We start from the raw sequence: 23,159 nt of genomic DNA, 5'->3' as shown, positions 1-23,159 counted from the left end.
TCTCTCTTTCATCTATTCTAAAGTGTGTCACTTAGGGACGCGTGGGTGGCTCAGTTGGTTAAGTGTCTGACTCTTGATTTCGGCTCAGATCATGATCTCAGGGTCGTGGGATCGAGCCTGACGTCGGGCTCTGTGCTGGGCATGGAGCCTACTTAAGATTCTCCCTCTCTCCCTTTTACCCTCTCCCTCCCCTGCTCCCCAAAAGTGTCACTTCCATTTGTGTTTCTAAACTGTTCTTGGAGAGGTACAAGCCCAAGTGTTTATTTTGTGAAGGATCTCATCTTTTAAAAGAATGATCTGTTGGTAAAAAAGAGTTTGCATTCACATGTGGCTCTGCCAAAGCAACGTGACAGCGCCATGTTCCTCAGAGCCGCATAGCCCACAGATTAGGACCCATGGGTCACTTGTCACTTGTTTCTTAATAACCACATGCCACCAAGAAGCATCCTTCTCTCATTGATTGTAAACTTTCTAACACCCAAATTCCAGACTCCCAAAAAGAAATCCCAGATTGGAAGATGTTGATGGGGCTGGGACTCCAAAATCGGGGAAGGATAAGAAAAAAGGGGCTGTCGGAGGGGGAACCAAGGGCACGAGAAATCCACTCCTGGAGGAGCAAGTGAGTGAGGATAACAACAAGTATTTGGAACGCTGGCGATGCCGGGCCCCTTGCAGGAGCCCCGGTCCCTCGGCGCCTCTGCAGCCTGGGAAGGTGCAGATGGCGAGACAAGCAGATGGGCAGGTTCGGGACTCGCAGGGTAAGGAAAGGGAGGGCCGGAATCAAAGCAAACCGCTCTAAGTGGCAGGTTTGTTCGCACATTCTTAGAGAGAGAGAGCAGACAGCCAAGCCCAGCATGACATGACAGCCTGGCAGGATTATTAGTCCCAGAAGCTGGGACACTAAAATATTTCAGCCAGTTTTCTGCCTTAAACTCTCCAAGGGAAACACTGCTCACAAAGGCTGCCCGTGTTCCGTGCTCAACGTGATCCAGAAATTACCATCCCCTTTTCTTTGGGTAAGACAGACTGTCACAACCTTTGTCTCCATGGCGCTGGGGCTGTGGTCACCAGCTGGAGGCTCCCACACTTCCACGCCTGTTTTCTCACTGCACACGCATGCATGCAAACACGTGACCATACACATACATACAAACACGCACACACGAACACACACAGGCTCACGGCAACAACGCAGCCATCTGGACAGCCATGTTCTCCCACAACACCTTTTTTTCTCCTGAGTTCTGACAGCTTAAACCCAAGAATCATCTGTCATCAAAAATGCCTGGTATTGAAAGAGGCAGAAGGAGCCCGAGGATGGGGAGGTGAGGAGCAGATGAGGACAGAGTAGGGGAGAGGAGGTTAAGAAGGGGGAGCTACACGGAGGGAGAGAGAGAAAAGGGACGTGCTTGGCTCCAGCTATTCCACTAACAAGCTGTCCTTCTAGAATCTGTTGATTGAGAAAAATCCATAATTCCAAATAAGATCACAGTCCATTGCCCACGACCCCCACTGCCTATAGACGTTCCCTCTGCAGTCTTGCGCCGTCACCCCAGGGAAGAGATTGCTCATTTCTCTCTAAGGCCCCGGGTATTTACCGCATATGCACCGTGCACACGCCTCGCATGCACCATGCTGCAGATTTGGACTGTGTGTCTATATCCTGCAAATTCTGGGAGGAACAGTGGTGTCCAGGTCTCACCGTATCCCTCACAGTGTCTGGCCCACAGCGTGTCACACATCGGATGCTAACTAAGCCTCTCTTAATAACGAGTGAGGAAATAAATAAGTGAGTGAGTGCATGAAGGGGCTGGTTAAATGCATATAAAAAGAAATGGATTGTTGCAAGAGGTGTAAAAAGTAATAAAGAGAAAAGGTCAGAAGAGGAAGAGATACAGAAATAAAGAGGAGAGAAGCAAATGTGTTCTGAGCTGTGCATGCCACAGGGATGTACGGGCTATCAGGAGTGATCTATTGCCGACACTCTGAGGTCTCCATCACAGTGTAGCATTCATTTAAGCAAGCCGTACAGGAGAATGTGCTCTTGAATTACATGGTTTAATTGAAAAATAATCTATGAAGGCAATACTCCCTCGGTCACATGATTCCTGGGAAGTTTCCTTCTTTGGGTTTTCTGATAAAGCAGCACTAGTGTTCTTAACATCGTACAGGGCTTCCGCCCACCCGCCTACCCCTCTGTCTGTCCATCTACCACCCATCTGTCTGTCTGTCCATCTATCTTTCCAAAGGCATTTGTTGAGCCCCAGCTGGATGCAGAGTACTGGCTTCTACGCTGACTTGGATAGACCTCTTTGCTTTCCTGCTGAGCTCGAGAATATCCCTCGGAATCCAGCTCACTCTCAGAGGTGAAACACTACACCTGTTCCCTCCATGGCCACAAATGCCCATCACCTGATGCCTTCACTCCTGGGAGGAGGCCTGAAAGCAGAACGGGTGTGGCTACAGCTTTGTTCCTTCAGAGATGGACAGGGAGCCCGCTGCGCAGACAGACAGAAGGAGCACAGCTGCCTTCAGACTTACCAGCTTGGTTCGTGGTGATGTTGACGGAGACATGCTGTGGGGGGAAGGGGCTCTTGCTGGAGACTCCGTTGACGGCCTGGATGTCAAAGGTGTAAGGGGTGTGGGCCCACAGGCTGCTGATGGAGACTCGGCACTCGGTCAGGCCCAGCTGCCTGGGCACAAACTCCACGTTGTCGTCACAGCGGGAGCAGCTCCGACGATCAGCGCGGCACTTTCTACAGATGATGTTGTAGGTCACATCGTCCCGCCCGCCCGTCTCCCTGGGTGGATGCCACTCCAGAATGATGGACGTCTCATTGACAATGGAGATGACATTTCGGGGGCCTGATGGAACACCTGCAAGGAGACAAAGGGCCCAGTGAGGTTGGGCAGAGGCTTCCTCCTCCAGCCTCTCTCCATCTGTCTTTGGTGTGCTCCCACCCTTGTCACAGGCACGCATCCTCTTCTGTCCCTCATCCCCAATCTCCACACTCCAATCCATTCCGAGAAAATGCGGTGGACAGCGATGACAACTCGCCGCAAACTGCCCTCTCAGTAGTCCCCACTGGGACTTTCAGTCACATGTGCCAAAGGAGAAGAGGGTTCAAGGACCTGGCTTCAAGCCTTTTTGTTCTCAGAACTACGCCATTTCCCCCAGCCAACCTGAGCGTGTAGTATGTATGTATATTAGACACTTAATTGGATTCCTGTCTTTTCTTAGTGTAGGGGGGGTTGAGGGACACGAGTGGCCCATCAAAGGCCCCAACAGATCCTGGCATCCTGCACAAAACCTCACACAGTTTAGGGTCTGTGTGGTGTGTGCACGCTGGGGTGTTTGTCTGCAGGACAGGCTTCCAGATCGCCTGCACAGATGAATATTCACGGTGCCCAAGCTTTGGTGCTTGAGGACAAGAAACAGAGTTGGGTGGCAGGTTCAGACAGCCACCATTTTTGACCTCATGACATAAGAAGAGAGTAGAGGTTTGTTCCAGACACTGCTAGCTGCTTTACACGCATTTACTTGGGAAGATACAATGATTAATTCAATTTTATAGAAAGGGAAACTAAAGCGGGGCATGGAGCCTGGCTGTAGATCATGTGGTCTATAAGAATTGAAACCAGTATGGAGACCCATGTTTGCCTGATTCCAAAGTTCGTGCTCTTAATGATAGCCCTGTGCCACCTGCTAGTAAAACCGGCTCTCTTTCCCCACTAAGGAAAAGCTGTCTTCCACTCTGGCCTTACACTGGGATGGTACTCCAAAGGCTGATGGTCAGATCTGCTCACGGATTTGAACGGCCTCTCTCTCCTACAAACCAGCCAGGCTCACTGGGAGCCAAGGAGGGCAGCCCTTTCCCTCTGGACAGCTCTGTCTACAGCTGCTCTTCATCCTGTGGCAAAGGTGGAAATGCCTTGCTAAATACTAAATTCTAGAAAGCCTGGTCCTTTGCAGAAAGGCAACCTGTTTCTGAATTACCAGCCGTGGTGCTGGACATTTGATGAAGTCGGAGAACCCGCTGCCCAAGAACAGAACGGATCACAGCCTCAGGTTCCCCAGCTGAGCATTGAGGGTCCTCGATGTCGAACAGTGAAAAGGAATCCGACCCAGAAGCCCCCCTTCTGAACGGTGGGGCTGCTGGAGCAGCCGCTCTGGATAGTAATGCATTCAGAAATCACGCACGTGACTGTCGCCAGTGGAACGAAGACATGTGTAAAGTGGTTCACGCTGAAGACAGGAATCAAATGCCAACAAACAAAATGAGGGAATAACAACAAGGTCGGGGGGCGCCAGGGAAGGATTCTGTGCTGAATCAGTCAACAGCAAGCAGCTAGAGCAGAAAGCAAATATTAAATCGGATTCTATTAAAATGTGAAAGAAAATCAGTACTGTACTATATAAAGCCCATTAGGCCTGAGCTAAAGCACAACATTCATGCATGCTCGTGACAGGGCAGGATGCATGAAGCATCTTTACTGAAGTCTTGCAAACAGCGTTTGAGAATTCCCCACCCATCTGCCCAGGGATAAACATCCATCTCTTCTCGAATCAGCACGCAGCCAGGGCTGGGAGGGGAGTGGGCACGGCCGTCGGCGGGCTCTTACTGGGCCAGGCCAGCTTCACCTCACGCTGCACTATTCATTAACGTGCATATTGGCCAGTGCCTGGCTTGGACACATCTGTTTGCTCAGACGGATGAGATTCGGACCACAAGCTCCCCGTGGTCAGCGTCACCGCTCCCTTTCTCCGCAGACAGCCCATCCTCTGCCACAGTCCACCGTTTCTTGTACTCATAATAAATACGTTCATCGAGGACTCGCTCCTCTGCGAGGCGTGGGGTGAATCTTCTAACAATGTTATCTTACTGCATCCTTGGGACATCCTGAGGCTGTCACTGGAGAGCAGCCTTGGGCGACGGGGCAGGGACAGGTACTACCTGGGAGACTGACCACCCATCCTTCCCACCCTGTTGAGGCCTCTCCATTTCAAGCATCTCCTTTCTCTCCTGACCTTCAACGTCACCCTCTCCCTGACTCCACCTTCTCCACCTAAACGCCCATAAATTTTTGCCATTTTAAAACCAAAGCACAATCACTGGCATCTTTCTACGTTGAACATCCTCTCCTTCACCCTCCAGCCAAGCCCTTCAAAGTGGAGGCTCTCCTCCCTCCTCGCTCGGCCCAGGACAGCCCAGTTACTTCCACACTCCCCACCACATCTGCTTTTCTCGTGGCCTCCTACCTGACAAATGCAGGGAAGGCCCTTCAGTCCTTCCCTTCCTCGACACCCCGAGTCCTCACCAGCCAGACCCTGACAGTCACGTCTTCTGTGTCCTCCACAGACGGACTGACACCACAGTGAGGGCCCATCTTTTCTTCCTCAGAATGTTCTCTTCCTCAGTATCTCCATAACCTCTGAACTCTGGGCCCTGTGGCCTTTTCTGCCCTACAGCAACAGCCTGCTCGTGAACCCGCCAACATTGCTTTGCATCCCTCCTATCCATTCTTGCCCGCCGGAGTGCGGGTTCCAAAACGTACATGGCATCATGGTATTCCCCTGCTCAAACCCCAGCTGCCCAAAAGGTTACCCTCCATCCACATCCTTCACAACCCCGTGCAGTTGTGTTGCTCACGGTCTCATCCTTTGCCACTTGACCCTCACCCTTACATTGTGGCTAACAGGAACAATAGTGTGATTTCCTGTGCACACTCAACTCCCTTCATGCCCCCCAGCTTCTGCACCGTGCTCTCTGTTGTCTGGAATTCTTTTTGTCCTTATCTGCTTGATGAACTCCTGGACACCCTCCAAGATCTAGCAGTCATCCCACCAGGAGGCTTCTCTGAGGACTGCAGTCATGCAGCCCCCACCCCTCGGTTTCCGTAAGTCCATTTCTAGACGCTAACACCATCATTGCATGGTGATGATCTCTTCCTCTGTGCTGTCCTCACCGTGCTGTGGCCTTCTGGTGGGCAGGAGCTTGTGGCTGGCTTGTGTCCATGGTTCCCGTGCCCCCACTCTCTGCCCAGGGGAGGCAAAGCCCTTGCACCTGGATTGACCTCTGCTCAAGGTGCATGGCTTAAGATCACACGTGTGCAACCCACTCCAGTATGAGAGGCCCTGCTGTGGGGCAGAGGGAGGATACAGATGTGGTAACAGTGAGGACCCACTGCCTGTGGCCCTGAGTGGCAGAAGCTGTAGTGAGATAAAGGTAGCAAGTGAGGAGCTGGTTTGGAGAGGCCTTCCCAGTCTCTTAATGCAATGATGTCCGTGGCAGCTGGGAAGACCCCAGCTGATGCTGCCCCGTGTCTGCTCCCCACTCAGGGAGAAAAGTGGTGCGTTTCCAGGAAGATTTTTTCATGTTTATTTAGAAATAGCCTTCATGTAAAGCAACTAATGTGCCCTTCTCATTCATGGCTGCATTCCAGAGAAATGCATCAGTGGGGGCATGAATGGGGGCCTAGAGGGCCCATAGTTACTGAGTCCAGAACTGCATGTAGCTGAATATTTTCCTTTCAAAGAGAGCTGGGAGAACCAAATTTGTCTTGTTGTGTGTCCTCAGCCGTAGGGGTGTGTCTTGTTATCTCAGAGCCCAGCACAGTGCCTGGGCTCACAGTGTCCATCTGTGCAGGTGGCCCGAGACTGGGCCACCAACAATAACAGGGATCCTGTTTCTTACTCATTCATTCACTCATTCATTCCTTTAACAAACACACCTGTGCTGTTCTAGGCACTCAACGGTTAGGGAAAAGCCAGACAGATAAGCCTCTGCTTGCGTGAACCTTACATTCTGGTGAGAGAAAACAGACAGGAAAGAAGGACACCTCGAGATAAATGAGATGACTCAGATAAGAATAAGTGCTCTGAGATAAAACAGCCCCCAGGTTAAGATTGCCTCCCAACAATGTTTAGCTCCTGCTCCCTTTCCCAGAAGGTCTTCTCCCCACAGGGCAAGCCAGGGCCCAGTGTCTGCGTGGCTAAAACACCAGTGGTCCCTGGTCTCTGCTCCACTGGCCTAATGATAAGAGCCATGTCCCCACCAGCAGGCTGCCCCACCTCTCCCGTGGTTGGAGAATCTGGCCAGAGCAGGTTTGACCCCTGAATAAACCTCCCTAGAGGAAGGTGCTGGGCTACCCCTACCCATACAAGCTGCACTCCCTGGGCTTGAGGCCTTCCCCCTGCAGGGAGCATCTGTCCAGAACCAGAGCTCCCAGCAACAGCCCCAGGAACGAGGCCAATTGAGACAACCACACAAAAATGTTAAAAGGGGGAGTGGAGAGGGAAGTCAGAGGGAGAAGAAAATCTGTCATCTCCGTCAGCAAAAGCCCTCAGTGCGTGCAGTGGCAGGGCTCAGAGCCACAGTCTCCTTGTCTAAGCTCCCTGCTCTTGCGTCCATGTCCTCGTTTTTCTTAATTACATACAGACAGGCTTTTTGAAGCTTCTCTGATCTGTTGCCACGGTTACTACTGATGAAAGCTTCCTGTGAAAAGGGCTAAAGAAACTCAGTCCTTTTAAAAGATGGGAAAACCACTGAGCTGGTTTAAGTGTGAGGGGCATGGTAGGTCCTGGGTTATGAGGATGGGGCTCCGTGTCTTGCAGAACGTGCCCGAGAGGTTGGCTCAGCCTGCATAAATACAGTTGGTATTGAGACCTCCAAGAGTTAAACAGAAAATATCCTTCTAGAGACACAGGATTGGCCCAAGTGTTGCCATATTGAGATAGAATCTCCTGCTTCTTAATGTGATTTAGGCCAGATGATTTTTTTTTTTTCAGAAGAATGGAAGGACAGGGTGGGTGGGAGATAGTGGGTGAGTACATTTGCAGGCATTAAGCTGGAAATAAGAGCATTCCTGAGTAATCAAAGGGAAAATCTGCTGAAGATAGGTAAGCCCTGAAAGCCAATTCCTTTAACAGGAATCTTAATAAGGCCAACTTCCTGGTCTCAGAACTTAGATGTGAACTTCAGCCTCGTCCAAGGTGCCAACCCGGCAGGGTCTCACTAACTGTATATTGCCGTGGCCAGGGTCTACAGCCTTGCATCCCTCCCCACAGAGGGCTGGTAGGTGACAGCGGTGATGAGGTAAAGCTTTCCAGGGAGACCCCGTGTGCAGGCTGCGATCGTGCTGCTTTGTGCCAGGCCAGAGATGGGCTTCTCCACCTTGTGTGCACAACCCCTTGAAGAATCTGATGAAAGCAGCGACGATTTTCCCCAGATAAATGGGCAAATGTTTGAACACACACATGATTTTTCAGAGACTCCCAGGGATTCATAGTTCCTTGTAACTAATCTGTGAACCCCCTAGATGTTCACAGCAACAAAGTCAAAAAATATTCTCTTATTGGTGAAGCAGGAGAGGATGAACTTCTAAGCTCATCTGCGAAAAGTGGTAGTTTTGAGGATAAAATGAGATAATATACCCAAAGAGTTTAGCTGTGTGTCTGGCACACAGAGGAACTCCATAAATATCAGCTGCTATTATTAGTAGTATTGTCATTATTAGATGATCTGGAACCCTGAACTGCTCATCCAATTAAGACTGATCTTGTGCAGCCCCTCATTTCTTGAACAGAGATCCCATGCCCAGGACTGTGCTGGGCATTGTGAAAGCCATGAAGATATGGAGGTTACAGATACTGGGGAACCCAGATGCTTTGTAGTGAGGTGAGCCCCCCACCTATGGAGTACTGGGAACTGTGGACACATACAGGTAAGGATCAAAGTAAGTAATACAGACACAAAGAGTTACAGATGTCTGGGGAAAGGTAAGATCAATGCAGAACAAAATATCCAGGGATGGTGTCTGGAGCCTTGTCTGCAGGCTGGGGCTATACAGGAGGAGATCACCTTGAAGGCTATGTGCTCCAGTCTATAGACTTGAGGTCCCCTAACCCCTGCAAGCACATCCAGGAAGGGGAGAACCCCAATCTTGGGCATGGGGATATATCTCCAGAATGGGTCCTGCTCTTTTTAACCTCTTTGTGCACGTGTATATCTGCTCCCTGGCATCCCAAGAGGGGGTCTGGCTTTGACATGGTATCTTGGGCTTCCTTGTTCTCCCTCACCCTCTGGGCAGGGAAGGCCCTCCTTTACTCCCACAGCAAACTATGTCCTCTAGTCAACCTTCCTTTAGGTGGAAGGGTTGAGATAGGGTCTGGGAATGAGCCAAGAAAGACAGTTGATTCTCAAGACTCTTAAATATTGTAACTCAAAAGAATAAAGAGATAATGTTCTTGTGACTGAGAAGAGTCAAGATGGTAGTGCATACCTTAATGTGGGCTAAGGGTTAAGAGAGGATAGAGAGGGAGATCAGAAAATGACATCAGGGGTAAGGATGGTGCAAAAAGCATGATGTGGGGGCCCAGGAAGACATGGGTGGGGTGGTCCAGGATTAGTTATCAAAAATGACAATACTATTGGGACAACTCTTTACTTATTGCTCACTATGACATAACTACTTAAGGAACCATGTCTGAATAATTGGAAGGCTTCCTGGAGAAAGGGAGGAAAGTCCTTTGAGATTTTATGGAGGGATAGATAGGAGTCAAGCAACAGAGGCAGACCTGGAAATGGGGCTGTAGATGTACAATGAGGTCTTCTACGGAGGCAAAATATGCAGAAAACCAGGTCAGGCTGGTTGTTATACCTTTGCCCTCAATACAGCATCAGGGCTGAAAGCAGGATAAATTGAAAGGTAACATAAGCCAAAAGAAGGGAAATTTTGCAATTATCAGAAAGGTGATAGAATTATCAAATAAACATGAAGTCAGTTTCATGTTCAGTTGTGGTTCTTTCTTTGATAACTGGTTATTTGAAAACAATGCCAAACAAAAAACCCTCTTGTCTTTTTAGGTGCCACGTGTACCCATGACACGTCCCAGCCTAAGTTCAGCTCTCTCTCTCCCTCTTTCTTTCCCTCCTGAGACACCAATTCCTTTCCCATCATTCCTGCACTAGGTGTAGAATTTCTGGGAGAGACTGGACAGGAATGACCGCTGTCCTAGAGGAAAGGGCTGTGATGTGGCACGCCATGCTGGTTCAGAACCTTGGAGAGGGGCATGTGCCTGCACACTCCCTGTGCCCTTCACGGAGGCACCATGGATGGCTGTGGGGCAGTTCCTGAGGTTCTATGTCAGGCACCACAGTTAACAGGAGTCAGTGGCAGCAGGAGTTGTCAGGTATTCTCATTGGGGGTTGTGGAGTGGCTGTTCGAGGCCATTTCAGAAAACCACAAATAATTTATCAGAGACCTGGAGCAAAGTGGGGGCATTGAAAGGGACTAGTGAGGCATCCTCCACTCAGTAGAAGCTAAGAGAGGCTTGGGATCCTTACAAGAAGACAGACCAAGGACTGTCTACAGTTTGTGAGTGATGAGCACCAGACATTTGGAACCATTTGCTTAATGTGAAGATGGTAGTGTGTAAAGTTCTGAGGTGTCCCTTCCAAAGAAGCAGTTGTACTGGAGGCCTAGGCAGCAGGGCTAGAAAGCTGAGAGGTGCCTGTCCCATTGCAAACAAGGCATCCTGGTTGCTCCCCTCAAGATGCAGGCTGTCCTTCTGGGGCAAGGAGGAGAGGTTGTTGAAACCTGGGGAAATCATTGCTTTCTTTTCCTAATAGCTCTGGATCCCAATATTCCCAGAGACAATTTTATGCCACCTTTGGAACCGGTTTAAAATGAACCCAGGGACGTAGGCTTCCTGTGGACAGACACCTGTGCCACCTGCACAGATGTCGGAATGACAAGACATTGATTTGGTGGAACTTGCTCGCTTCATTCCACTAAGTGAGTGATTAATGCTGGCTGGTCTCCTAGAGTAGATTTCTACAAGGACCATCTGAAAGAGAAGAGCTTTCGTTTCCATTTAGTGGTGCCCTGTATGGAATTCCAAGTTTTGTTTTGATAACAAACCCTATATGCAAAGGATGATCTTAGGTATTTTGGTCTGTTCTTTAATGAAATCCCATCTTCCCAACATTCGTTGAGGTAGAAACAATTACCCCCATTTGACACCTGAGGAAACTCCTGCTCAGAGACATTAAGGAGCTTGCCCAAGTCACGTGGCTGGTGAGTGGTGGAATCAAGCCTTGAAGACAGGCCTGGCCAGTCCCAAAGCTCACCCTTAGCAACTCGTTCACTCAGGGTGGAGGCACCTAAGGGCATAAGGTGCAGGAGTGATGGATGCACATGCAGCTGGGTGCTGGGGGCAGGGGGTGGGTCTCTCAGGGTGCCAGGAAGCTCTCGTTCCCGAACTGTTCCAGTGGCTTCCTTGGAGAGGCAGAGCAACAGTGGTTCCAGCACAGTGCTGAGCAAGTCTGCACGTGTTGCTCATTAGGGTCTTGGAAACACTGGGCCTGTACTCAGGCAATTCTCCTAATCATAACAGTTAGTAATAAGGAGAAATGATTAGTCAAAACAAGGAGGGACCCTGCTGAGAGGGATTTCAGGAGCATCGGAGAACCTAGTGTTATACATTTCACCAAACACCAATGTTGGTAGAAAGTACTCCTTGTTTCTCCTGCTTCGACAGAGCTAATTGTCTGGGAGAGAGAGGGTGGATTTCACTTTCTGGGAAACAAGACATCCCCTCTACCTGGTCTGAGCTGGAGCCCGAGTGTCTAGTTGCTACAAGGCTGCAGAAGCCCTGGGAGGATGGCTGAGCCGCCCAGACCTGGGGAGGCAGCTTGTTTCAGTAGGAATGTCTCCCATCACTGCCCATGTGGGGGAGGTATATGAAGCTGAACTTCTATTCGTGGTCAGAGGTGAGGCCGGAGAGAGGAAAGCATTGACATGACTCCCTCCTGCAGAGTCCTTGGGAACACTTCAAGTCAAGGAAAGCTAGAGGTCATGTCATCCTAAAGACATGGCCTTCGAGACCTCTTTCCTAGCCCTGAAATGAGGCTCAGAGGCCTTGTGGAGGCATAAAAGATGTGCTGGACTCACAAAGAGAAGATCAGCGCTGAGGGCCAGCTTTGCCACAGTGTGACCTTAGGCAGGTCACTTATACTCTCTGAGCCTGCTCTTTCATTGATTTGTAACTGATCGATCAAGACTCGTTTACGAAGACTCCAGCATGTGCTATGCCCTGTGTATAAGATTGTGCTATTCATAAATTCACTGACATCTGCCCTGAGGAGCTCAAAATCTGCAGGCAGGCGGGCACCTGTACAAAGAGTCACACTAACTGACAAGGCCGCTGGAGATGCACCCCCCAGATTCATGGATTATTCATTTAATTTTCCTTGGGAATACACAGAAGACTCTTCCAGCCATTGTCCCTTTCAGTTCTAAAAGAACCTTGCGCTGCCTCTCTCCAGGTATACAGGACAGATCCACGTTCCAAAGACAACAATTCAAGGTCAAGGGACAAAAAAGGAAACTGAGAAGGTAGATATTCCTCCCAGAAAGCTATAGGTCATCCAAAATCAAGTCCTCATTCTGACACTTTAGTTTTAGAACAGGAAGAAACCTTGCAGATCATGGTGTGTCCCTGGTGGTGAATGCCCTCTACAGTCCCTATGTGGTTGGCCAGCCTCTGTTTGATTCTTCCGTGATGGGAAGCTCACTACTCCCACCACTAGGGAGTCATCTCTTAATGATAACCATAACCTATTTAAAATATAATGAAGGAAAGTACCTACTCACAATAGCCACAAAACCCATAAAATACCTAGGATTAAATCTCCCAAGGCCTGTATAGTAATACCCACATGAAGACAACTCTAAAACTTTACTCAAGGGCACCATGCTCCTGGATGGAGAGCCATATCATAAAAATGAGAGACCTTCCCAAAGCAATCCATATATTCAGCGTAATCCCAATCTCAATTTAATAGGATTGCTTGATGAAATGCGCCAAGCTGATTTCAAAGTTCATCTTGAAGAAAAAAATGTTTGAGAATGGGCAAGACATTTTTGACAAATGAATAATATGTAGGGGTCTGATTTACAAGTTATTGAAACCTTTATAAAGCTACCATCTTTAGAATAGTTTAGAAATGATGTCAGAACAGAACATTCATTCAATGGGAAAAAATAAAGATAAGTATATACAGGCATTTAGTGGATAACAAGAGAGGCGTCTCACGAACATGTGGACAATTCAGGTGGAACGGATGGGACGTTATTTTTAATAAGATATAAGAACACCAGTATCTCATCCTACACAAAAATAATCTCCAGGTGGAGGAAGGAGCTAAACATAAACACTATATAAAGAATTGAAAGAAAATATAAGAGATTGTTTTTATACCTTAGAGTGGGAGGACATACACAAAACCCAGGCAAAATGTCAATACACAGGGGCGCCTGGGTGGCACAGCGGTTGAGCATCTGCCTTCGGCTCAGGGCGTGATCCCGGCATTATGGGATCGAGCCCCACATCAGGCTCCTCTGCTATGAGCCTGCTTCTTCCTCTCCCACTCCCCCTGCTTGTGTTCCCTCTCTCGCTGGCTGTCTCTATCTCTGTCAAATAAATAAATAAAATCTTTAAAAAAAAATGTCAATACACAAATCCCCAAAACCAGAAAGAAAAAGATGGTCAGCTTTGAGTTTAAAGATTAAAAACATCACTATGATCAAAACGTAAACCAAAACCAAACACTATACCCATAAATAGAGTAAAAATCAGTGGAGGGCTGGGGGGGGCAGATGTCACATATAATTAATGGGCATCTAGAAATCAATTTTTTTAAATAGAAAAAGGACAAGGGTTATAAACAGTTAATTCCCAGAAGACAAAATAAATTGGTCAAGAAGTGTATGAAAAATACACACTAATTTATAATTAGGGAAATACTAGTCAAAATTACTAGGAGATCAGTCAAATTGGCAAGAAGTAAAAGCTGGCCCGAGTGTGGAGAAGCCAGACGAATACCCTTGCTAGGGGTGTAAACGGGTCGAGTCCTTTGGGAGAGCACTTGGGTAATACTGAATGGCTTTCTGAGTGCATGTGCCCACCTACCCAGCAATTTTATTTCTAGGTGAATTTCCTCCACAAATACCAGCGTATGTGCCCCTCGAGGTATGTCTGAGCATTTCTGCGGAAGGATTGTTTCTATTAGGGAACCGGTGGCGTCAGCCTGAACGCCCACCCGGGGGGTGCTTATAACACAGCAGAGGGCACTGGTGCCTCCCCCGCCCAATTCTCTCCGCCCCCGCCTCGCAGAAGACAGGCTTCACGGGCACCAGCATGCAGACCACAGGACGGGACGAGTCTGAGCTAACGAAATGCGATCCCTCTCTGTCTCGAGTGGGGTGTCGTTAGCTTGGTGCCATGCCACCTCAGAGGCAGAGGTCCTCCTTCCTGAGGGAAGCAGCCTCGCCCTGAGGGAAAAGAGCCCTGAAGCCAGCCAGGCAGGCCTGGGTGGAAATCCGGCCCGGCCACTCACTCCCGTGCAAGGCCTCTGGGCCTCGGCTCTCTCACCTGTAAATGGGGAAGAACAGTAGTACCTAGCTTATATTCTGTGAGATTGATTGAGGGGCTCAGCTCCGTGCCTCACCTGTGGAGGGACCTCAGTCGGAGCCCGCTCTGACCTCCGTCTGCTGAGGCACCCACGTTCCCGATCTAATCAGTCACAGTGCAGTGCCAGGGCACACGGCTCGTGAGGTCCACTCAGAAGAGGCCTCGGCCCAAGGCCGGAGCAGTGGCCGCAGGCAGGGGCCTGGCCACCCTCATCAGAGCTCAGCGCAGACCGCTTCACCGAGCGCAGCCACGGACACTGCCCTTCACTCGCAAGGGGAGCGAATTCTCGCCTCACACACAGCTCCCCCTTTGCTGGCCAGCAGACAGCGTGCTCTTTGCGGGAACCGAGCGGCCCTCCATCTGTGCTCACTGAGCACTGTCAGGGCTTGGCGGTGACCAGAGTGTCCCACTGCCCACGGCCACTTGCCCCCGCCGAACCACCCACCCTCTGCCCACGTGTGGCCCAGCACAGCCAGCCTGTACTGAGCTTCATCTCGCCACGCAGATGCCACGAAGGTCTCACTCCAGACGGCACAATCGAACATCCTCTGTCCCCATTTCCAAGGTGAACAGAGCTCAGCAGTGACCCAGAGGAGCTGCTCGTAAGGCCGCCTTGGGCATCTCTTGCAAGTCTGAGCCCACGGCCATGCAGAGGGCAGCACACCGCTACCACACGGCCCTGACCTTCTCTCTACAGAATGGGGCGGGAGGATGGAGGGACCTTTGTGTCCAGGCAGCCTCTGGCCCTCCTCCCCGTAGCCTCTAAGACAAGCCAGCCTTCCTGATGTGACTTCAGAGTCAGAGCGCTCTTGATTGAGGGGCATGGAGGTGGCCTCTGGCACAGGCTGCAGGGAATCCTGGCCTCTCCACGGGCTGACGTCAGACTGTAGTCTGCTCTTTCTCTGCAGTCATCCGTGAGCTAAGCCCACAGCCAACCCCATATCATACTAGTTCTCAGGTGTCTGGCTCGGACGGGGCACTTTCCAGCCAATTGTGTGGTAAGTTTCTCGGAAGACGAGACACACAGTTTCAACATAAATCACTACAAAATGCTGGCATCCCAGTCCTATGCCACGCATAATGCAGAAAGTATGGGCATACCCAAACTTACTAGGAGACCCATTTTTGCTCACTTCCCCCACCTTCCCACACAATCCAGAAGCCTCTTGGCAGGCATCACAAGCACCTCTTTTGTACACTTGCAATTAAGGGGAGATCTCTAATTAGGTGGCTTTTGTTCCCAGGACAATGTTTGTACACCTTCACACTAAGTCGAAAGTGGCTTCCTTCTACATCTTTGATGACAGGCAAAGACACCTGGTGTCCTGGTCTTTGTCACACACCGTGATGCCGCGGTCATGTATGTGGGTCTCTGTTCAGCTTCCTTGCCACATTCACGGGTATTACCGAACCAGGAAATCTGGAAGGTCACGGTTCTGGTCCGGGTAAGGACTGGCTGATACCAGGTTTGTAATAGGGCAACTGGAGGTTCAGGGAATGAAAGGGGGGTAGAGTGAGGGACAGCATTCCCGCTTGCCCATTATGGGGTTGAGGGTAGTTTCAGAACCTGACTCTCAGATAGGGTCAGTGGTCAGTAGCGAGGGGGTGTGGTGGGGCGATATGGGTTCCAGGCCTGACTGACAGTGGTGACCTTGAAAGGTGACCATGGAGACAACAGTGGCCAGAAGTCTAGGAGTGAGATACATCTGAGACCCCACTATGAGACTGGGGCTTGGCCTATGACTTGGTGTCAGAGTGGATCAGAGTCTGATACTGAATTACATGGATGGAAGAGGGGTGACTAGGAAATCCGGAGGCCATCTGGAGAGCACTTGTGAGGATCTGGGGACCAAGGTGGTCTGCACAAATGATACACACATTTGTGACCACATCATGATGGGGTGGAGACAGGGGGTGACAGTGTCACAATTCAGCCTAGGATGGCTCTCCAGGAGTATTTGCTCTAAAATGCCCATTTCCCCCCACTTTTGTTCTGTTCTTATTTTGGACTGTGCAGTTTAGACATGACCCAGACTCCTCTCTTGTCCTGATTCATAGCAACCAAAACAAGGACAATCGTTTACTGAGCATTTACCACATGTCTGACACTGAGTTAGGTATTTCACATCCATTTTCACAGTGGGGACAATAACAAACAGTATCTTCATTCGATGGAAAAGAAATGGAGGTCCAGAGAGTTTCGGTAATCTACTCAAGGCCACACTGCAGGGAAGGGCGGAGCCAAGAGTCAACACCGCTCTATCTGCTTCCAACAGGGGGGCTCTTACCACTTGACTGTGTGGTGCATCTACCGCGTCAGAGAGGGGGAAAAAAAACTGGATCAGCATGTCAAAGAGCTTCCCGTCCAGTAGACAGAGAGAGCCCTATACCCGAATAGCTCTGACCAGTGTAGAATATTCAAGAGTGTGCAGAGCAAGACATCTTCCTTCCTTCCTGGGGATGAGGTGAGATGGTGGCAGAGGACCAAGGATGCAGAGCCACTGATTTCTGAGCGTCTTCTCCCCCGAGATGGAGGACTGGAGCCGGGAAGATTTAAGAACCAGGAGCTGCAGCTCCCATCAAGTTCTAGCATGCATCCCAGACTAGCCCCGCCTGGGACCAGAGCTTGCAAATTTGGCATCACAGCCATTGCTCGAAGAGCGCCAAGGAGCAGCCATGACACCGCAGGGTCCTAGAGCCACAGCACGGGCAGTATCATTCCGCATTTTCAAAACAGAGAAGAGAGCGGGTTAGATGCATACATTTTAGCGCAATCCCTTCTCCTTCGGAAACTTCACAGTTAAAGCAGTGCTTTGTGAGCCCCATGCAAAGAGTGACAAGAACCAGCATGTGTCTCTAAGTATAAGTCAGGCCAAATGACATTGTTTCTTTTTCCAAATGTTCATGAGCCTGCAGAGAATGAGGGTATAGACAGCATGCCTAGGTTTCAACAATAGTAACTGAAAAAAGTACACAAATCCTTGTGTACCGAAGGAGGCCATGGTAGCCAAATGAGAACATCACTGCTTGGGTTTTAGCTGCTTTGAAAATAGTGTCAGAGTAGGGTAAGCGACTCCACTAATAGTCATAAAATAAAATAGCTTCTTTTCATTGGGTGCTTCCTATATGCCAAACCGCATTCTAAATAGTATTAGACATGGAATACGCCCTTGACAACACGGTGAGGCAGACACCGATACTCTACCTTTTATGGATGAGAAAATGAAGACACAGAGATGCCACGTCACTTGCCCTACATCACACAGCTGGCAAATAGCACAGTAGGACTGGAACCCCAGGCACAGATTCCAGAGCCCACACTCCTAACAATGATGCTAAGACTTCTCATTTGATAGATGACAAAAATCAGTATTCAAAATAATCTAGACTTGAAAAAGCCCTATGCATAGGTCCACAAAACAAAATTTCTGAAGTCACGTTCAACAGTGCAGAAAACAGGGGCGCCTGGGTGGCTCAGTCATTAAGCGTCTGCCTTCGGCTCAGGGCGTGATCCTGGCATTCCGGGATCGAGCCCCGCATCAGGCTTCTCCGCTGGGAGCCTGCTTCTTCCTCTCCCACTCCCCCTGCTTGTGTTCCCTCTCTTGCTGGCTATCTCTCTCTCTGTCAAATAAATAAATAAAATCTTAACAAAAAAAAAAAACAAAACAGTGCAGAAAACAGAAGGTCCAAATGGGCAGCATTTCCGGAAGGGACAAACAAAACCACTGGATGTTGGTGGCTGAACGTCTGGTAGGAGCTAGGGCCTGAGGACTGCACCCTGGTAAACAGTCAACAGTATCCCAGGTCAGAAGCAGATCCATCACATTGCCACAGAACTGAGCTCTCAGGTGAGGGTCCTGTGGTTCATTCTGGCAACCACACCACATGTTGAGGGCTATCTTGATAAATGCGAGAGGTTCAGAAGGGCCAGCTAGATGGTGCAGTAAGAGACATCCTGTGTTTTGGGGAACACAGAACATGACGGGTGTTTAGCCTAAAGTGGGTGATTCAGGAAGGATGAGGAAGTCATCCTTAAACACTGCAGCTGCTGGCCTGCGGGACACTGGTCCTCAGCGGCGGACCCGCGGTGACAAGGGGAGGAAGGCAGTCCCCAACCCAGGGGCCAGAAAGCTCCTCAGTGATGGATGACGGCTGCCTGGCAATGGAGCAGAGCCGTCTTGCAAAATCTATCAGCTGTCTGTCATCACAATATTCAGGTTGTTGGAGAGAGAAGTTGACACTGAGGACGGATTTGGGTGGCAGGACCTCGAAGGCGGCCCCGAATGTTAACAATCTATGACTCCAAACACCCTCATGATGAAAAGCCCACAACAGAAACAGCGCGTCCCCGGCTGTCAGCTTAAAACTTTGAGATATCCTATGCCTCCTGAGGGTTAGACCCACTCGGGTCAACAACTGTGAAAGGAAATTGTAGATGATAGAAGTGTGAAAGTGTGTTTACACAGGCAGCGCTGACCCTTCCAGAAACGGCAGCGACAGTTATAAATAGCTTTCAGCTGGCTGTCACAGTCCCTCAAATCTGCACCCAGGTGGATGAACCAGCCAAATCCAGGCACCTGGCAGGGCCGGTTGCCCTACAACTCTCGTTCATCTATGAGCCTTGTCGGAATTTTACCTCAAGGAAAGCACAGTCTGCCTCCCCCACAAAAACACAAAGGATGTATCTTCATGGGCAACATGGACCATGTATCAGAGTAACATCAAGCAGCCCTTTACCTCCAGAATGGGATACACGGTGTATCTCTTCCTAAAGCCCTGGTCAGCAATGGGTAAAGCAGCCCTCCTTCAATACTCTGCAACTCCTAGATTAATAGAGGTAGACACTTTCAAAGATCATCCCCGAAGCGGCATGCAGACGAGCAAGCAGTCCCCAGTTGATAAGACTGGATCCTTGTCTCAGGACATGTGACTGTGATCCTGGGGGGGCCTCCCTGCCCTGTAGGTCTGCAGTGGCACCCCCAAAGGTTTCCTCGTGGCCTAGCTCCTGCTGGATGGGGTGGGAGACCAGCTGAGTAATGAGCCATCATCCATTTATATCCTCTCCCTGTGCAACCCTCTGTGCTCACGTGAATGAGCCCCACCATTCACTTTCCTTTTGCCTCAGTTTCTCTCTCAGCCCTCTCTGAGCCCATTCTAATCAGGCCAAGCTTCCTCTTCCATTTCCCATTAGCCCCAGCTAATGCTGTGCCCTGGAGGTCTCTACACTGCTCTAACCACCCCAAAGTGAGAATGATGCAGACACTGAGCCAGGAAGGGTGGGGGTGTTCTGAGAACTAGTGAGACCCTCCCTTGAAACACATAACCACTGACACACACTCACACACTCACACTCCTATCCCACCCACCCCAGCTCTTCTGCAAGCAGGTATTTGCAGTCTCTGTCTCTCTTTCTCCAGCCTGATACACAGGGCACTAATGGGGAGGGGCAGGCACTGTGGTTCCAGTCTGCAGAAATTCACCCGATGGCCTTTCTCCCCCAGGATCCATAAAGCAGAGGACAGAGAAACTCAACCTAATTCTAAAGCAATGTTCTCAAAATTTAGCATGCTTCAGAATCACCTAGAGGGCTTGTTAAAACTAAGATCACCACCTCCCCCCACCCCTACTCCCTGAGTTTCTCATTCAGTAGGCCTAGGGAAGGGCTGAGAATCTGTATCTCCAAGCAGCTGTTGAGGCTGCTTGCCCAAGAACTGCATTTAAACAGCACTGCAGTAAAGAAAAAACCATCACAGGTGATCTTGGGGAGCGTGGCCTAGCAGGACTCAAGCCTGGTGGGAGAAGGTTTACAAGCCTCTGTCCTCACAGACATTTCACAATGCCCCGAAGGCCATCAGGCCTGGCTGCAGAGGACTTCCTTCTTTTTCTGCCATTCTAAGGCTCTTCCCACAGTCCGGGGCCTGGCGCCCTCCTCCAATCCACCCAGCCTGCCGGGGAAGACAAGGGTCCGGGCAATGCCACACTCCTGGGCAGTCCATCCAAGAAGCATAACCCCTGAGACAGAGGGATCACCCTGCTGCCCTGGGATGGTTGGGAAGAAAGAGGGGAATACCTTAAAAGATAAAGCAGGAGCATAAGAGAGAGAAAGTGGAGTGTGCAGAGACTGGGGAGGGAAGAATGGATTCCTACCCTTCTCTGGCGGTGGTCGATTCAAGAGTGAAAGCAGATCACCACCATTGCCGTGGCCATCAGCAGCAACCACCTAAGAACTACCAAATTTTAGCTCTCACGGCATGTGAGTTTTTGGCATTGGAGGCAGACAGACCTCCAGTGTACATCCGTCATGTAATTCTCACAAGCTCCTGTTGTGGGTTCCACCCTGCCGGGTTCTGGCCACGAGAAGCTCCTGCTCGCACCGGCTGTGCTGGGCACCGGGGCAAACGGTCAGGATCCTCAGCCAGAGCCCCTGCTTCCCCACTCAGCTTCCCGGCCAATCTGTGCGAGTCACGAGCGGGGTCAGGGTGGTCCCCAGAGGACCCCAGCGGGCTCACGTGAGGGGACGGCAGAAGGGCCCAGAGGACAAGACAATGATCTCTGAAGCCCCTTCTTCATTACATTTCTATGATCGCTGCATTTGAAGAAGAAATGAAGAAACAAGACAAGCACTAGCTTGTCTCTGTGATCCATCAAAGTTTCTTCCATGTGCGTGACAGAAAAAGGGTTTTGTGGTCAGAAATGTAACAAGGAAATCATTGTTACACCAGTCCTTCTGCATAGTTGTTCACAGACAGCAATTTTATAAGGCATAATTATCTATTTTCACCTGCCTCATAAATTCCTCCTTTCCATTTCGTCCCCCAGTAAACTAGAAATTATTTAAAACCGAAGATGTGCATTTTGGTGTTCGGCTTCACACTGCTGTGCACGTCCTCCCGTGCCCCCGGCGGCTCCCTCTCCCCGCTGACCCTGTCACACCTGCCGAGCCGTCACACCCTCCCATTAACAGAAGCGTGTCTGATGCTGAGGAGGGGAATGAGCCCCTGCTCCCCGAGGACTGAAAGCCAGTCTTGCTGGCCACCGCTCCTGCCCAGCTCCCTGGCCCCCGGGGAGCAGCTGGGGTCTGGGATGCTCGGGCTGTGCCTCCCGCCTGCGTCCACAGTGCATCCGGTCCCACGGGCCAAGGTGACTGTGCAGTCTGGGGCCCCGCCGTGGATTCTGCTGCGATGTCCGGGGGAGGTGTCCACCTGGACTCTCCCTGAGAATGTCACTTGTATTTTTAGAGCTCCAACATCCTCGCATGCTGGAAGCTTCCACGTCTGCTATAATCTTCACACTTTCCAGGGATGTAACCAAAGCAAGTTCTAACATCGATTGAGAGTTTACTATGAACCAGGCATTGGGCCAAAGACTCTATAAAACTATTTTGCTTAATCCTGGCAGAGGTGTGAGGATGATGGAGAAGGAAGAAGGGAGGTGTGCGTCCCTAGAACTGTATCAGGAACATCACAGGAACTCTGAGGCACAGGGCCCATTGGGCCCCCTCCTCTGACTTCGCTCAGAGCTCATACCAGTCCCTGTGACACTGCCTTGGGGTGCACCCAAATCCCTGCCGAGTCCATGAAGCTCATCAAGGACAATGCTGGACACATAGGGCTGCCGCCAGGGACTCTCAGAGGTCGAGGGGATCCTAGGCTTTCCCGGGAGAATAAGAAGAACATGAAGAAATGTCCACACAAGCCTACACAAATCATCAGGCACTCTAAATGTTTACATTAATTGAGAATAAATTAACACTATAAAACTACTATGAATATATATGTGCTGGTCCCAAGAGACTAATAGGATTCATTAAAAAATACTAATTTTACTGCACTATAGATATTTCAGTTTCGTAAAAGAACACATTTTAAATCATGAGATTCCTTATAAAATCTTCAATGTTGTCCGGGAATGAGTATGACTGATGATATAATCTCCTTTAAAGATGATGGCAATGGGCCAAAACTGGGGCCTTCCAGGCTTCAAGGCCTGGGCTCTTGGACACTCCCAACAGTGTCTCCTTTCCCTGACACCCACCTAGACATTGCAGAAGCCACTGAAGGACAGAGCTCTCCCTTACCTCGGTCTTCCCTGTGCCTTGCTGGGCCACAGTGGCTTCCTGGTTGGATGGATGGAGAACCACACTTGCAAAGTGAACAACCACCTGTGCCCCCGCCCCCACCCCCGCCACCTCTTGCAGGCTGGGCCGGGCCCATGCCTGGCTGCCTTGCTCCGCCTGAGGAACAGGTCAGGGCCCCCAAGGGTATAATGCAAGGCCATGCCTGGCCTCAAAAGCTCCAGATATGCTTCTTGTATCTGAAAAATTATTTACTGTGGTGATGTGCGATGCCTTTTTAAGAGAACAGATGGCACCTCCAATTAGAATGCTTTAAAAGGAAACCCTAATGAGATTATAAAAGCCAACAAATTGACTTTTTCATACAGTACTTCCCTGGCACACAATAAATCAAATATATAATGAGGCTCAATAAAATAATAGGTTTATTTACACTTGTTTGGCCTACTATTGTGTTTCAGCCCAGCTCGGCCTCCAGGTGCCTCTTTAAGTACCTGCCCCTGCAGGCCAGGACCAGGGGCTGGAAAATGCATCCATGAGCTGCTCTGGGACCTGGCCTCCACAGACAAGTGTGGCTTTGATCTGGCAATTTCTGGTCTGACCCTAGGG

The 23,159-nt window shown here is 50.0% G+C and overlaps 1 protein-coding gene across 1 annotated transcript in view; it reads right to left on the bottom strand.

Annotated features, from left to right (window-relative positions):
* The window catches only part of EPHB1 (EPH receptor B1), a 418,735-nt gene that overhangs the window by 109,568 nt on the left and 286,008 nt on the right, over nt 1-23,159 (bottom strand). The window contains exon 5 of the mRNA XM_087870214.1: nt 2,542-2,877. Within this exon, the coding sequence (XP_087726340.1) occupies nt 2,542-2,877 (336 nt within the window). The remainder of the gene's footprint in view (nt 1-2,541; nt 2,878-23,159) is intronic.

Source organism: Ursus americanus, chromosome 20, assembly GCF_024610735.1.
Source record: "Ursus americanus isolate L20-20 chromosome 20, mUrsAme1.1.p, whole genome shotgun sequence".
NCBI classification, from domain to species: domain Eukaryota; kingdom Metazoa; phylum Chordata; class Mammalia; order Carnivora; family Ursidae; genus Ursus; species Ursus americanus.
Note: the sequence above shows the minus strand (reverse complement) of the source record. Positions and strands in the feature narration are given on the sequence as shown.